The sequence below is a fragment of the Copadichromis virginalis genome, linkage group LG1, assembly GCF_057382275.1.
Source record: "Copadichromis virginalis isolate Kocher_CV1m ecotype Utaka linkage group LG1, C_Virginalis_male_GT1.1, whole genome shotgun sequence".
Lineage (NCBI taxonomy): Eukaryota > Metazoa > Chordata > Actinopteri > Cichliformes > Cichlidae > Copadichromis > Copadichromis virginalis.
In genome coordinates this window covers 13,238,675-13,254,363 of record NC_140618.1, presented here as the reverse complement: position 1 = coordinate 13,254,363, position 15,689 = coordinate 13,238,675, and the positions used below count along the sequence as shown (strand labels likewise).

Genomic DNA, 15,689 nt, shown 5'->3' with positions numbered 1-15,689 from the left:
CACACGTGGTGCGGCTGTAGCAGTTTGTCGGTTTATCCACCAGGTGGTAATGTCGGGCAGACAATAACCGAAGTTATGCTCTTATAATGTCACACTAACTCCATTTGCTGCCGATAATTATTAAAAGTTGTGCAATGTATGTGTGTATATTGCTTATTTAAATCATATATCTGAAGCTTACCTCAATCACTAACAATAGCACCACTTTGACAAAGTTCCGGGGAGGGTTTACTAAAGAGACCTCGTTTTTGCCTCTCTAAACCCGTCAGCTCATCGTAGCTCGCCGTGATCGTATAGTGGTTAGTACTCTGCGTTGTGGCCGCAGCAACCCCGGTTCGAATCCGGGTCACGGCATTGTGAAACAATGTCACGGCAGATGAGTTTCTTTTCGACTATGTAAGAAAAATATGTGGCTTCGTGATTATTTTTTAAAATTCCGGCCGTAAATGTGTACGACATGAAACAGGTCTAAAATACGTGGTAGTTCACTCGTTTCCTACCACTGGGAGTATTTTGGAAACCGTATCCAGCCACAATACAAAGGACTAGGGCCCTGTTTCCCCCATTGCTCCATTGTAATTACCATTAAGCACCCCCAGAGAGAGACGTGGTTGAAGAAATTTGAGTTTTCAGTTTTCTGTTTGGTCCAAACTCATCCAGCCGAGATCTTTCTCTGTACAATAAGCTGATCAGTTGTAGGATAATAAATACCGCCTGTCCTCCGCTGCTCGTGAGCAAGGCATGCCAATGAATTATGTTGGGTCGCACTCGGGCATAAAAGCAGGGAAATAATAAACAAAAAATAACTTGTCATTTAAAAATAGCCTGGCAGAAACACAGACACATAAATATTCTACTTTCTGATAAACAAAGTGCATTTGAGTTTAACAGCTTCGTCATCTATAAACAATGCGTCTCTCTGACTACATAATTAAAGACTGGAAACCAACCTGTGGAGGTGAAGCGGATTGAATGCTAAAATATGCTGTTGCCTTCACGTTCTGTCGGAAATATCCATTTTAACACACACAATAATAAATTAACTGGAAAATTTGGCACGTGAGGTGTGACGTTGAGCGTAAGTATGTTTCGGGAATGTTCAGCTGACGCATTTCTTCTTTTATTGCGTTAGTTATTCGTTTATCACCTTGAATTAACTGAGCAACTTCTAAAACAGGACAAAGCACCTGCCTGTTGTTTTACTTGTGAAGCTGTGTTATTATTCCATGTGGATTTAGTCACGACTTGCGGCAGCCTATCGGAATTTCGACTTCTGTTTTTAACTCTGCGAAGGCAGCATCAGTTCCCGCTCTGTTGGCTGACAGATTCGCCATTCATCAACCAGCCCGCCCAGCACCATTGAGAGCGGCATGGCAACGGCGGAGACGGGGGGAGAAGGTGTGGTGAGGGGGTGACAGTTTAACCGGACCAGAGAGGAGCAGCAGCAGCAGTTACAGCAGTGTTCCCACTTCTCATTGACTGGAGAAACGCAGCACCCCGCTCAGTCCGCGCTCACACACAAATAAAACGATGCACCACCGCCGCCTGTCTGCACACGCGCTGCCGCTGACCAGGTGTTGGAGCAAAGACCAGGGACGCCGTTAACGCCTCAGAACATAAACTTGTATGTATGTGCTGTGTGCACCTCTCTGTGGTCCCGTTCGCAGACGATCGAGAAGATGCTGAGCCGACTAATGAGCAGCAGCATCAGGAGTCTGGACAGGGAATGCAATTGCACCGTGAGGCTGCTGGACGACTCGGAGTACACCTGCACGATCCAGGTCAGTGGAGACCAACATTTCCTGTTTCTCAAATCACCTTGTTGCGGAGGACGTGCTTTTGACACGTAACAGGGTGGCGATCAGGTAAAGTGACGTTTTCACCGCTCGCCCGTCACATTCAATGTGATGCTTGCAGGAAACATTCAGATTAATAGAGGTGTCATCTACGGCAGGTCCAATCATCTTCACATTACACCTGATTGTATGTTTTATGGTGCAGCCTGTCATTGTGTAGCTGCGGATGTTAGGCTTTCGTCAGAGAGATACCTGTGTGGACATGCCATGATGAGCGCATGTGGTTCGTGCATTGCGTAGCAAATATCAAGGATGGCCAGATGACTCTATATGCCAACAGAAGGAATACACTAATGTTAAATAAATACAAAATAAAATATCAGCATGAGCTGTGTTTCTTGACAGCTTTTTGCATGCATTGATTAGAATGCATTATAAAACTAATCTGGATAATCTGATCTTGAACGATTTCAGTGGAAGAGACAGTCAGGATTTCTAGATTCTTTAGCTACATCAGCCAGTCTGGTTTTATCATAGAATGACAGAATGTTAGATGTTTATATACTAATTATGTTTATAGTTAGTGTAACCAACTCAGGTGTCATAGTCCCAAAGGTGGTTGACCTTCAGACTGACCTCATGTTTGGCTGGTAAACTGCACTTGTGATGAGAGGGATGTACATACATTTTTGCATTTGTGGTTGTTGTTTTGAGCCATTTAGAAAGTCTTTTATATCTGAGTCAGCTTTAACACAGAAATATTCTTTTCCAAATCTATAACGAGTATCATATTTACATTTTCAAAGAGTTCTGCGGCACAAACCTTAACGATCTAAAAATTGTTTGAGTTTTTAAAAATGTGAACATAAATGACAAATACATGGCTCCAAAAATTATTTCTCAGAAAATCTTATCTTATAGAAAAGGTAAAAAAACAGAAGCCAGTTTCTTTCTATTGTGTACTTTTGCGTCATTAACTGACATTGTAAGTAAAATAAAAATCACATTTTCCTTTAGTCTGAGTTACTTTAAATAAAATAAATTGGCACGAATAAAGGCAAAACATGATTGCAGTCAATAATTGCAGTTTGTTTATAATGAGTGAATGCAGGAATAAGAGTAAGTGATTAATGTGCACTACCTCCTCTGTAAATCAAGTGTGTTTGTGTCTTTTGTGTTACTGCATACATTATAAAGTATGATTTGTGCGTCGTCTAACCTGGTCTTTGATTTGCTGGAGGTGCGTTTGATGCCTCTTACTGGAAGAGATTCCAGCGGTGCTGAATTAGAGATGACAGCAGAGAAAGGCCATCAACACCTGCTCATTTCTACGATCTGACAGCAAAGGCAAAGCAAGGCTTTCAGCATGTAACAACTTAAAGTGGCGGTGCTCAGGGGACAGATAAAATAGGGATTTTGTCAGTGTCAGGTCTTTTCCTATCTGTAAAAAAAATCAGCATTATCAACAAGTTGGGAGAAACATGAATGTTTTTCATTCAAATTATTCAGTTTTTTTAGTGTAGCATGTTGGTGAGTACTCGTTTAGATGACTTTGAGGCTGTCCTCATAGCTCAATACACATTACTGTTGAGAGAAAATGATGTGCTTTGTAGATGAATTGACTTTTGACCAGCTTGCCAATTTACCTGAGTGAGTTTTAACATTACTGTTTAACAAGCAAAACACCATGTACCATTTGTTGGGACGACATGGTGTCCTTGTGCTTTCTTTTAGTTTCAGCCTGTACTTTTTCCCCTTTGACTTCTAAACAGCTCCTTCCCCTGAGTGTGATTCAAAGTGTTTGGCTGTCAAGATATGCTGATCCCATCCTTTAAGCAACTGAAACCACACAGCAGGGACAGAATGCCTAATTTCTAGTGGAGCTTGTATTGAGAAGGATTAGCGCTCTTTTGGCGTATGTCATTATTTCCAGCATGGGAAATAATGACATACGCCATTATTTCACACTATGGGGCCCTTGATGAAGCACAACTGGTCTAAATGGAGACATAAATAGGATCATCGGCTTAATCAATCGTCTATTATTCACAACAACAATGCCATTTATTTGCTGACATCCGAATGGGTGAATGCAGTATTTAGGAAACTCTATTTTATGTCTTACACAAAGCATCTCTAAAGCTAAATAGACACTGGTGTTCACTTCATTTTGCATCGGAGTAAAGGACATTACAGTGTCCTTAGTGCAGGATGACATAATTGTGGGCTCAGGGAAATTGAGAGTGGATGGTAGCTGTCCTTTCCTGGCCCACCTTACAGAGGTGGCCCAGAATAAAGGGTCCTCGTGGGGCCCAGTGGTCACATTCTCCATTTAGCTCAATTAGCCTACACCTTTAACAGCTGCTGTTAGAGTGAAATAACATCTTTTGGGAACAATGGGAGATACAACCTCCATAATTGGGAGAATTTCTCAATGTGAAGACAAGCTAAAGTGGAGTAGGAGAAGGTGAAGGTGTCCTGTTGTTTTAACATGGACTTCTAACTTTGCCTGTCAGTTGGCCAGGCCTGCCTACAGTATAATCAGACTGAAGAACGGAGAACCATGTTCACTCATCTGTCCTGTTCTGACAAGACTGCCCTTCACAATATTCACAGACGTCGCACATCCACAGATGTTTAAGCCTCAGCTCATGACTGAGCAGTTTATGCAGGGAAAAATTAGGAAGGTAAATGGTTGCTGTAATGAAAAGGTGGAAGGTGGTGCTGAAAACCCCAAATTTTAAAGAATATCAAGTTCAGTAACCACAGGATCAGGACTGGGACCACCTGTTGCTTATGAACCCCATCAGGAAAACTTTGAGATAGTTTTGAAAAAGCAAAATTTCAGCATTTAAAGGTAGAAATGGCCGTGCAGAAGGAGTAACCTAATGGACATATAGAGCTGTGCAGTTAATTGGATTTTATGTTCAGTTACATTGTGTAATAAATCCAGTGTTCCCCTTTTCATTACAGTTGAGACTTACTTTAAAGGCTAAAAGGTCAAATTCACTTTTCCACAGGCTGCTTAAGGTTTACTTTAGATTTAGCCAAGATAGAAAGACATTGGTTCAGCTGAATTCAGCTGTTTAGAAACACTGTGCTCAGAGTGACTATAGCTACACTACCAGTCAAAAGTTTGGGCACACCTCCTTTAATGGTTTTTCTGTTTACCTTGTAGATTCTCACTGAAGGCATCAAAACTATGAATGAACACATAGAATTATGTAGTAAAGAAAAAAATGTGAAATAACTCTAAACATGTTTTATATTTTAGATTCTTCAAAATAGCCACCCTTTTCTCTGATTACTGCACAGTCTTGGCATTTTTTCGATGAGCTTCATGAGGTTGTCACCTGAAATGGTTTTCCAACAACCTTGAAGGTGTTCCCAGAGATCCTGAGCACTTGTTGGCCCTTTTGCCTTCGCTCTGCGCTCCATCTCATCCCAAACTATCTCCATTGGGTTTAGGCCATGTGACTGCGGAGACCAGGCCATCTGGCACAGCGCTCCATCATGTTCCTTCTTGGTCAAAGAGCCTTTACACAGCCTGGAGGTCAATGTCCTAAAACTAAATGCAAACCCAATGGGATGGCATATCACTGCAGGATGCTGTGATAGCCATGCTGGTTCAGTGTGCCTTCAGTTTTGGAGAAATCCCCAACAATGTCACCAGCAAAGCATCCCCACACCATCACATCATTCCTTGTGTTTCAGGGCTCAACCAAATCTCTTCTGCTTATTGCTTTTCCTTAGTAGTAGTAGTAGTTTTTTTTAAATCAGCTATTTGACCATAAAGGCCTGATTCATGCAGTCTCCTCTGAACAGTTGATCTAGAGACGTGTCTGCTACTGGAACTCTATGTGGCATTTATCTGGGCTCTAATCTCTAACACTTGATGGCTTTGCGACTGCACTTGGGGACACAAGTTTTTGCAAGTTCTTAAAGTAATGATAGACTGTTGTTTCTCTTTACCTAGCTGATTGGTTCTTGCCATAATATGAATTCTAACTAATAGGGCTGTCAGCTGTGTACCAACCTGACTTCTGCACGGCACAACTGGTGGTCTCAAAACTGGAAAGGCACACCTGTGAAGACAAAACCATTTCAGGTGACTACATCATGAAGCTCATTGCGAGATGGCCAAAGGTTTGCAGTGCTGCCAACAAAGCAGAGAGTGGCTACTTTGAAGAGTCTAAAATATAAAACATGTTTTGAGTTATTTCATACTTTGTTTACTACATATTCCACATGAGTTCATCAATAGTTTTGATGCCCTCAGTATGTATTGTCACAACCTGGCTCAAAGAATGTGACAAGGATAAGGGAGACCACACCACTGGCTGTCACAGTATCTACAATGTAAATAGTCATGAAAATAAAGAAAAACCATTAAATAACAAGGTGTGTCCAAACTTTTGAATGGCAGTATATATGGAGAGGTATAGCTTGTATAACCTGAGAAAGCTTTAGTATTACTGGAACCAGTCCTTTTATTCTTAGTGATCTTTGGCCAAATATAAATCGACTGGATTTATGATTTTATACACTTTACCAAGTTCTATTGCTGTTTCCTTTAGGGGTATCCACAATGAACCATCTGCCTTCATCTAATCCTATCCCTGGCATCCTCCTCTATCTCACCAATCCTCTGGATGTCCTCCGCATCCATTAATCTTCTCTGAGGTCTTCCTTTTTTCCTCATGCCTGGAAGCTCCATATTCAACATCCTTTGTCCCCTATCTCTCATCTGCACATGTCCAAACCATCTCAGCCTTGCCTTTCTAATTTTTGCTCCAAACTGCTCAACCTGAATTATCCCACTAACTTTCTCATTTTTAATCTTGTCCATCCTGGTCACTCTCAATGAAACCCTTAACGTCTTCGACTGTTCCACCACCAGCTGTGCCTTCCATGTTTTATTAGTGCCATTATCTCACAGCTATACTCTCACTACCATCTTGTGAACCTTTGTCCTCTCTGGTACCTGCGTCTTACTGCAGATCACAATGTTGCAAGCATCATAGTCCACGGGGCCCCTGCCTAATCTCATCTGTCCACTTCTCAGTGTTATGGTCCTTGGGTCTCGGACGCAGGTTTTTGAGTTCTTTTAAGGTTTAGTTTTCATTTGTGTTTAAGCATGTGTTATATTTGAGTTTGTTTGTTGTTTAGAGTTTTTCCTTTACAGTTTTTCTCAAATGCTAAAACACATGTCACAAATGTTACCACCAGGTCCCCCAATGTCCAAACACAACACCCTTCTCTAAAGCTACATAAACACAACCACACCTTCCCACTGCAAAACTCAAACTCCCACACCAAGAGAGCAGCTCGAAGCTGTCAAAACTGTAAACACTATACACAGCATTACACACTACAGCAAAACAATTGAAAACACAATGCTCAATTTGTGAGAAGGTTCTTTGTTCCATAACTGCCAATGCATATTTTAGAAACTATACAGTAACGGATCGTCGTAGATCTCTGCAGAGGATTAGGCATTTAGATTTGTGAGTTTCATATGAGTAGTATAAATCTATAGAAAATCCTGCATGTACGTACACTACTGTAACACAACTCAATGCAAAAACAGAATCTATTGCACACAACAGTAATCTTGAAAACATGAACAGGGTGTGAAGTGTATTTACGTTATTCACACCACACACACACCACAATCGCTGTGCGGCATCATGTCGCTGAGCTGTTGCTCGCATCTCGTCCGTAATGATGGTGCGAGGTTGTCTTGCTCTCCCTCCTGGACCTTCTCCTCTCCCATGTTGGCCTTCTCCTCTTCCTCGTTGGTCGCTCCTCTTCCTCCTCTCATTTGAACTCCTCTTCCTCATTGGCCTGCTCCTCTTCTTCCAGGGCCAGCTCTTCTCCCTCCTCTGCATCAAATTCCTCTTCTCCTGACTCTGCCTTCATCCATTGTGTTTGTTTGGAACCTTCAGCATACTGTGCACTCTGAACTTGCTTTTACATGTGGGTACAGCATTAGCAACAAGTGTCTTCAATTTTGAGTCATTGTGTGTAGTGAATGACGCCAGGTGTGTTCCCTGTGTTCAAAGATTGGTGACTGTGGCAAGCATTTTGCATCACATGGGCTTTCATTTGAGGATATGAGCAGAGTTGTTTTGCAACATGTGTTTTAGCAAGGAAAAATGTGTTTAGATTTATGAGTACAGAGGGTTGTGTTTTGTGAATTGTGTCTTCATGTGACATGTGTTTATGGTACTGGAATATGGTGGCTACATTTAGTAAATGTGTTTAGACTACTGGTCATTTGGGTTACAGGATTGGCTTTTGTGTTTTAACATTTGAGAAAAACTGTAATTTAGTTCTTCTTATTACAAGACTTTCAAGTCTTGTTTTCTTATGTTTTGTATAGATTCTTTATCGTTTATTATTTATTTTATTGATTATAGACTCTTCATCATTATTATTGTTATTAGAGTTGTCTGTTCTTGCTCACTAAGGAAATTCTGTTTATTGTTAATTGATTATTCATATTTGATTCCTTGTTTTCCTTGATTCCTGCTCCCTCTGTGTTCCTCATGTCCTGTGGTTGTCTCAGTCGCTGTGTTTGTGCTCATATTTTGGTAGCTTCCTATTTTATTTTGGTAGTCCTTTGTGTCCTCTTGTGCTCTGTATTTAGTTTTATTTCTCCCTTTTCTTGTTATCTTGATTTCTGTTCGCCTTGTTTTCTCCAGCAATATTTGCTCTTTCTGATTACCTCATCTTTCTAGTTACAAATGTAAGTCTACATATTTGTGTTATTGTGTAGCATTGTTTCCCTGCCTTCCTCTTTCCCTGTTTGTTCTTGTTCTTTGTATTTTTGTTACTTGGACTCTGTTTTAGATTTGTATTATTTTTCAACCTAATAAATGACTCATCATTAATTTTTTTGAATCCCACCTTTGCGTCCTGCATTCTGGACCCTCACTCCTTCTGAAAATCACATTCTTGATGATCTGCATGTTTGATTTGGTAGTGATTTTACGCCGGATGTCATTCCTAACACAACCTTTCTCATTTATCTAGGCTCGAGCGCTAGAAGTACACTCACTTGTGGCCCCCTGTGGTTGAGTTTACCCACAAACACATTGATGGTGGCATGCTACCATGCAAGGCATTGCCTTAACCAAAGGGAGTAATTTGGGGTACTTAATGTAAGGCAGCTCGTAAAGAGGAGGAGCATAGATCGAATCACCAATCTGCAATAAGCAGATGCCCTCTACCTGCTGAGTCACCCTATCCCAATCAATACGAGGATGAATAGTTTCTTCATTCAGTATTACAAAAAATAATAATAGTATTTTATCCAGACCATTCAACAGTACAGGCATGATTGTCCAAATCAATAAGATGATAGGACAGGGATTTAATCTTTAAAACCTGTTAAAATAAGTGAGACACACTGTTGATTCACTACTGTGAATTACATTTTCCTCCCATCTGCAATGCCTTGATGCTTCAGGTACCTTGCAGTTGATCTGCAATATACATTAAAAAGAACAAGTTTACATTTAACTTCAAATTTTATTGCTTGACCAGTTTCCTTTATGTGCGTCTTTTGCCTTTTATTATTTTTGTCCTAGAATATATTGACAGTGTTACTCTGGTTTGGATTTAGCCTTAGCTCATGAGTATCTGTGTCGGCTTCTTTACTCTTCTGAATTAATCACTGTAATTAAAGAGGTGTACAAATACAGGGATTATTTGGATCTACGTGTTGTTTGGCAGTTATGCCCTGGATGCCTTTGAATTATGTAGTCAAGGAGTGTGGTTAAACAGCCACGGTCTAGCACTAGTAATAAGCAGTGTCTCAACACAGAACAGCAGAATCAATTCTCCAATAGCTCACAAACCAGTGAGTTACATTTCATGAGATTATTCTATGAAAATACAAGCTATGTAATTCACTCAAAGCTCAATATAACATACAGTTGAGCAAATATCATCCAGCAGTCAGGCAGTTAATATTTGGAGTTAAATATTGCGGGCCATTTGCTCTAACTTAATATTCCTGTTGTGAACCAGAATATGTATGTATTAGTGATTGAAAGCTAGGTGAATGATAGAAATGCAGTGATGCAAGGAAAGGTACCTTATCACTGTGATTAAGTGACTCAGTCACCTGGCACCAACTCAAGCCCTGGATAAGTCGCTAATGAAATTAGGATTGCTGTAATGAAGCCAAATGCGCAACTTGGAAGAAGCTTGTCTTGTTTGCATTGTGAATGCATTATTGAAATAGGCTTCCGTCATCTCCAAAGTGGTCTCTGTCCACTTGTATTGTTTTCCACTTGGTGTACTCTGCTAGAATTTGAGTAGACGTTGTAATATTGTGTTTGGATACATGCAAGGGCCTCTACTGATTATGGTGTCTTCATCAAGGTTCCACACTAAAATAATGAACATAAGAAAAATAGCAAATTACAAATTTTTGAGTATCTCTCACAAGAGACCAGAAGGCACTGGGGCATTCAAAAATATCAATTTGGTGTTAAAAGATTGTTCTATAGTAAAACTGGCAAGTTTATAAATGGTCTTCATACACTGAACTACAGCAGGTATTGATTCACTCTTGATAAATATTATACTTTGGCTCCCAAATGGTTTGGGTTTCAGGTTGTTTTCAGTTTGTACCTTGAGGACAAACAATAGTCAAAGCACTTATGCTGTGCTAAAATTTCATTTGTATTCTTCGGTTAATCCAATTCATGGTCGTGGTGGGGCTGGAATCTATCCCAGCTGTCATAGATTGAGAGGTGGGGTACACCCTGGACAGGTCGCCAATCTATCACAGGGATAACACAAGGAGACAAGACAACCACTCATCCTCATATTCACACCTACGGGCAATTTAGAATTACCAGTTAAACTAACAAGGATTTTTTGGGGTTTGGGAGCCTGAGTACCTGGAAATAACCCACACAGTCGCAGGGAGCACGAGCAAACTACACACAGAAAGGTCCCAGCTGACCAGTGGATTCAAATCCAGGACTTTCTTGCTGTGAGACAACAGTGCTAATGCCATTGTGCATATTACTACTTCTGGTAGTAAAAATCTTGATATTTCATGGCACTCCATCAAGATATTTCACCAAAAAGCACAGACATAAACCTCCTGGTGGCCCTTGTGGAAGAGCTAGGGGATCACGTAATGATTCATTATCTGAATGTCTGTGCACAATGTCATAGCAGTCAAACTAGTAGGTACTAAAATACGTTGTTCAGAAAAAATGTGGTGCAAGTTTTTTTTTGTTTCTTTTTTAAAAAAAATGCCATTCTTATTGCTTCATATTCTTGTTCATTTCAGGGGTTGTAATTTAGATTGCAGTTACTGACGAATATAATAGTAATCATGGGTTTTGCCCTAATTGAACAGCCCTGGACAAATCTGACCAAATTTCTGGGACTTCATTGATTCAATAGACAACTAACCAGCCTTCAATTTGGACTGTGCATTCTGTAAATGTTTGCGCATCAGATCAGCTGGTGCAAGCACGGATGCTGTCACTCCTGTCAAAATGTCTTTGATCAGAGCTTTCAGTCTCAGCTCTGTTGGATCTGCCAGCTGGAGACAACAGAACTGTCTTTGAATTTGGAAGCTCCCAGATGTTAAAAAAGAGCTAAATGAGGTGTTCAGCCTTTAATTTTTGGACAACTTAACAATGAAAAACTGTTGATAGCTTTGTTCTCTCATCACAGTTCGTGGCGCTTCACGTAGCACCTTCAGAGGTGCTAAAAGAAAAGCCCAGCATGTAACTCTCCTTTGATGAGTGTTTGGGATATACTATTGAACATATAGTTACAGAATATGCAGATATAAATTTCAACTGATGGCCAAAAAAGCACAAGCATAACATTCAGGGAAAGAATTTGGCCTCCTAAGTAGATTTATTTCTAACCTGTAAAGGCTTAATATAGAATAAAAGTAGGATGTGCTTTAAACAGAGCTCTTGCTTATCTGCCTCGCTTCCAGCTATGTGCCACCCTGCTGACATGTCTGTCTGATGAGAAGGCAAACTGCTAAATAACATGTTAATCCATAATGTGCAGAATTGATGGGATGAGCCTTCAAGGCTTTGGTGTGCTTTAATCCTGGGACTTTAGGTGTTGGCAATGACACTAATGTGTAGGACTCCAGTGAAGTCAGGGCAACTCTGATTAAGAGGCTGATTCATTGTCTTAGTCAGATATAACCCATAATCCATAGTAGATTGTATGCCATTATGTATTGTATGCCACAACTGTTCAGCAGCTCACATAAACTTTTAACCACTGATGTACTGTTCAACGGTTAATTGAAAAGTGGATATTCTCTGTGTACACTAGTACCAGCAGGTAACTGAGCTTAATGTAATTACTTTTATTAAGAATTAGAGAAGAGAATTTAGTATGTGAAAATTAATCATAAAGTGAATCGCACAGGGACAGATCTTTTACATCCAAAACTGAGACTCCTAAAAACATTTTGTAGCTCTTGTTGGCTCTCAGATTGCTTTTCATGGAGCTCATCCCACACTGGCTAACCAGTATTTGTATAAGGTGTAATCAAAAAGTGACTGTGACTATAAAAATGAAACATTATACCTGATTTAAATTTGCTTGCTATCCCCTTCAGTTTAGTCTCCTTTAGCAGCTATACACTGCTCTCAATCGGCCATGTTTGAGTCGTTCCCTTGAAGTTCTGTTCTGACCTTGAATGTGATAACAGCCATACTGAGATCCAGTGAAGTTTTTAGTTTTTCTAGGCATAGTTTGGGGTCTTCTTGATTGCATCTCATATTTTAACACTGACACTGGCACTAAGTTGCTCAAGTAGTAAAAGGAGAATTTTCCAGTACACATAAAGCATTTGTCTTTGTTATGCCATTTGACTTGTTGTATAAAAGCATATGAAAAGAGCCGTATAGTAAAACAAATCTTACTCTCAATGCTCTAACACTCTTTTTTTCTTTGTCCTCGGTCTCTTTATCAGTCTTGTTCTGTCGGCCCCGTTTGAAGTATCTTTCATCTCGCCTCTTTTTTTGTTCTTTGTCTCTTGCCTGCCCCCTAAATTCTGTAAAATCCCCTCTTTGTTCTGTCTCACTTTCATTCCCCACTTCTTCTCTATGCCTGTCCTCTCTCAGCCCGTAGCACTGCAGCTGAGCAGATTAATGAGCTTGGCCTGAGTGAACCTGACACCAGTAAACATCGCAGCAAAGACATTCTATACATGACACAGCAGATAGGATGGTAGAGGCACTTAACTCAAGACTAGAGATTACAGCCATTGTTTCATACATGGAGGACCCTGTGTTTTATCTACACTAGCAGCATGATTCTAGAAATGGCCACTTCTTTGGTTCTTTAACTCACATTGAACTCTTAGGGTAGACTGATGTTAAATTTTGTGCAAGATTCAATGTTTACAAGTTACCTTTTTGACCACAGTGTGAACATCTGGATATCCATACCTTGGTTCTTGACCAAATTCCAGCAAAACTGTTGACATCCCTGTGAGGGTTGGGTAATTGAGCCAGTATAGTGTCCATTGGCAGAATTCATGATAGGATGACTTTTACTTATTTTACTTTTTTGTGATGAGGAGGTCAGTATGTAGCCTACTGTTAAAGCACTATGTTGGAGCTCTATTCTAGATAAACTATTGCCTGTTGCTAGAAGTGTGTCTGGTTGTGGGAAAGTTGTGTTGCACACATGTCAGCAAATATATTGACAATTAGTGGTGGTTATACTGATGGTAAGCTGAAGGTTTTAAGAATTAAAACAGTTTCTCTTTCAGACAATACTAGCATGCTACAGTATGACAGCAAACTGAAGCACAGTAGCATTGTGCTCAAGCCTAATAGTGCATTCCAAAGGTTGGAATTGGAACACCTGCTAAAGTCGAATTTCCAAATGGTAAAGCTGAAGTAGAGCTACCAAACCCAGCTTAATCCAAAATGCTGTTGCGTATTTGTGACAGGTTGAATAACATACATACATGGATCACTGCTCTGTCCACAAATGTGCTGTAGTGGTGTTTTTAAGTGCCAAAAACAAGCATTGTGTTGTATTGCTCGAGATACACTAATGGATCTACCCTGCTAAGAGGGACAATAAACTGTATTTTTCATTGCATTACTGACTTTACTGCTGGAACTGCACCTCGAGGTCCAACTTGCACGATAAATGAAATGCACCATCTGTACAGTGTCATGGAGTCAGTAACATGGCCTGGCATATCAGCGTTATTTTAATGTCTAGCATTCGTACATAACAGACAGCAGTTGTTGTTTTTTTTATCCACATACCTATCACACTCAGAATGCCAGAAAATGAAATACAATATATTTATTCTCTGCTTCTTTTTCACGGTGGTGATTTATGTCTCTCAGGGAGCTGGCGTGTCTTTTGCTGATGCCTTTGAAGCATGCAGGAATAAAAATATGAGAAAAGGTGTAGAGAGCCGTTCACTGTTGGGAGGCAGTAAATATGAGTGTTTCTGAAGCCTGCTGATACAACCGAGGTGTGCTTAATTCTCAATAAAACATAAGAGAATGCCAATGTGATTGTAGGTCAATACAATATTGACTCAAGGTGAGATTCATCAGTTTAATTCTAATAGTTACGCTTGGCGTTAGAAATGATCTGCATAGTATAGTGTGAATAGAAGACACCTATGTTGCTAATTTTAATTATGCAGCTGAAACACAATCAAGTAATTTTCCTGTCGTACTTGGGAGGCATCAAAAAGATTATGGTATAATGTGGGGAACTGAGTAACAGACAGACTGTAACCACCCAAACTAAATCACCCCTCTGCATGTATAGAAGCAGTTGTAGCTCAGGGATTATGTACTACGATTCCCATGAGACTGCAAACACCCTCAAGGTGATGGTCTGTAAATGGATGTTTCTCACTTTTGCAATTTCCTCTGTCTGTCTCTTTGTAACACCAATTTGCACATTACTCAATTAGTGGATTCTCCATCTGCAGCGTTTGGCTGCAGCTACAATCAGGTGTTAGCGGTACTGTATCCCACATCTTCACAAAGAAGAAAAAGGAGAATGAATGAAAAAAAATAAGCAGAATGGATGTGTATTAGCCTTTCAACACTAGTTGATATCAGAAGCACAAAGAAATCTTCTCACCCTGGCACAGGCTTTACAGCAGGGAAATCTTTAAGACTTTACAGAAATGAGAGAGCAGTCTCTTGTTCTCGCCGCAGTCTTCTCTGGTGCTCCTATTCCCCTTTTGTCTTTCCTTTTATGTCAAACTTGAAAGGGGAGACAAAGCTTGTTTTGGAAATGCAGGGGCTTGCTGTGGAGTTGAGAATGTTGCTTGAAAGGGCGAGCTGAGGCACAGTGGCAATTCTGCACACGCTGATGTTGGCCTCACTGATGTCGGAAATCGTTCCGTTGCGATTTTTGCTCAGACACGGGTCAAATGTTTTATTCATGACTCAGTTCCCTATTTAATCATCATACTGATGATGTTCTCATCGAGGTGCTCTTAATTGCCAGTGTGAGTATTAGTGTGTGTGTGTGTTTTCTTTGCCTGTGTTTCTGATGTGTAATTGTGTGTGTCATTGCTGAACAGTTTATTTGCGTATCTGATTTTCTTCTTTTCAATGTTTGTGTGCAATTTCTGCGTTAATGAGAGATGGCACAAAAGATTTTGCTGGTGTCCACTGGTGGAGGGTGCCTCATAAACAAAAGGCATAGAGCTTTAATTACACGTGGATGCTGACATCCTGTTGGGGGGCTGCTGGCTTTGCAGATTGCAGACAACAGTATCCTCTGTTTGTGTGTGTGTGTGTTTGTGTTTGCATGTGTGCATCCAAGTGCTTCTGAATGGAGGTTTTGGACTGGACAAAGGAGAATGGAGACATAGCACCATAAGGA

General features: G+C 40.3%; 1 protein-coding gene and 1 non-coding gene across 4 annotated transcripts in view; both read left to right on the top strand.

Annotated features, from left to right (window-relative positions):
- The first annotated feature begins 282 nt into the window (after positions 1–282).
- Positions 283–354, top strand: trnah-gug (transfer RNA histidin (anticodon GUG)). Its single transcript has one exon. It is a non-coding gene; the product is annotated as a tRNA-His (tRNA).
- Positions 355–1,334: 980 nt separating this feature from the next.
- frmd5b (FERM domain containing 5b) overlaps positions 1,335–15,689 on the top strand; it is an 81,846-nt gene continuing 67,491 nt past the window's right edge. For all 3 annotated transcript variants that reach the window (XR_014918908.1, XR_014918909.1, XM_085451436.1), the window contains exon 1: positions 1,335–1,781. Coding sequence is in view for 1 of the 3 variants with exons in the window: in XM_085451436.1 (XP_085307562.1) it covers positions 1,680–1,781 (102 nt within the window). In the remaining 2 variants the exon portion in view is untranslated. The remainder of the gene's footprint in view (positions 1,782–15,689) is intronic.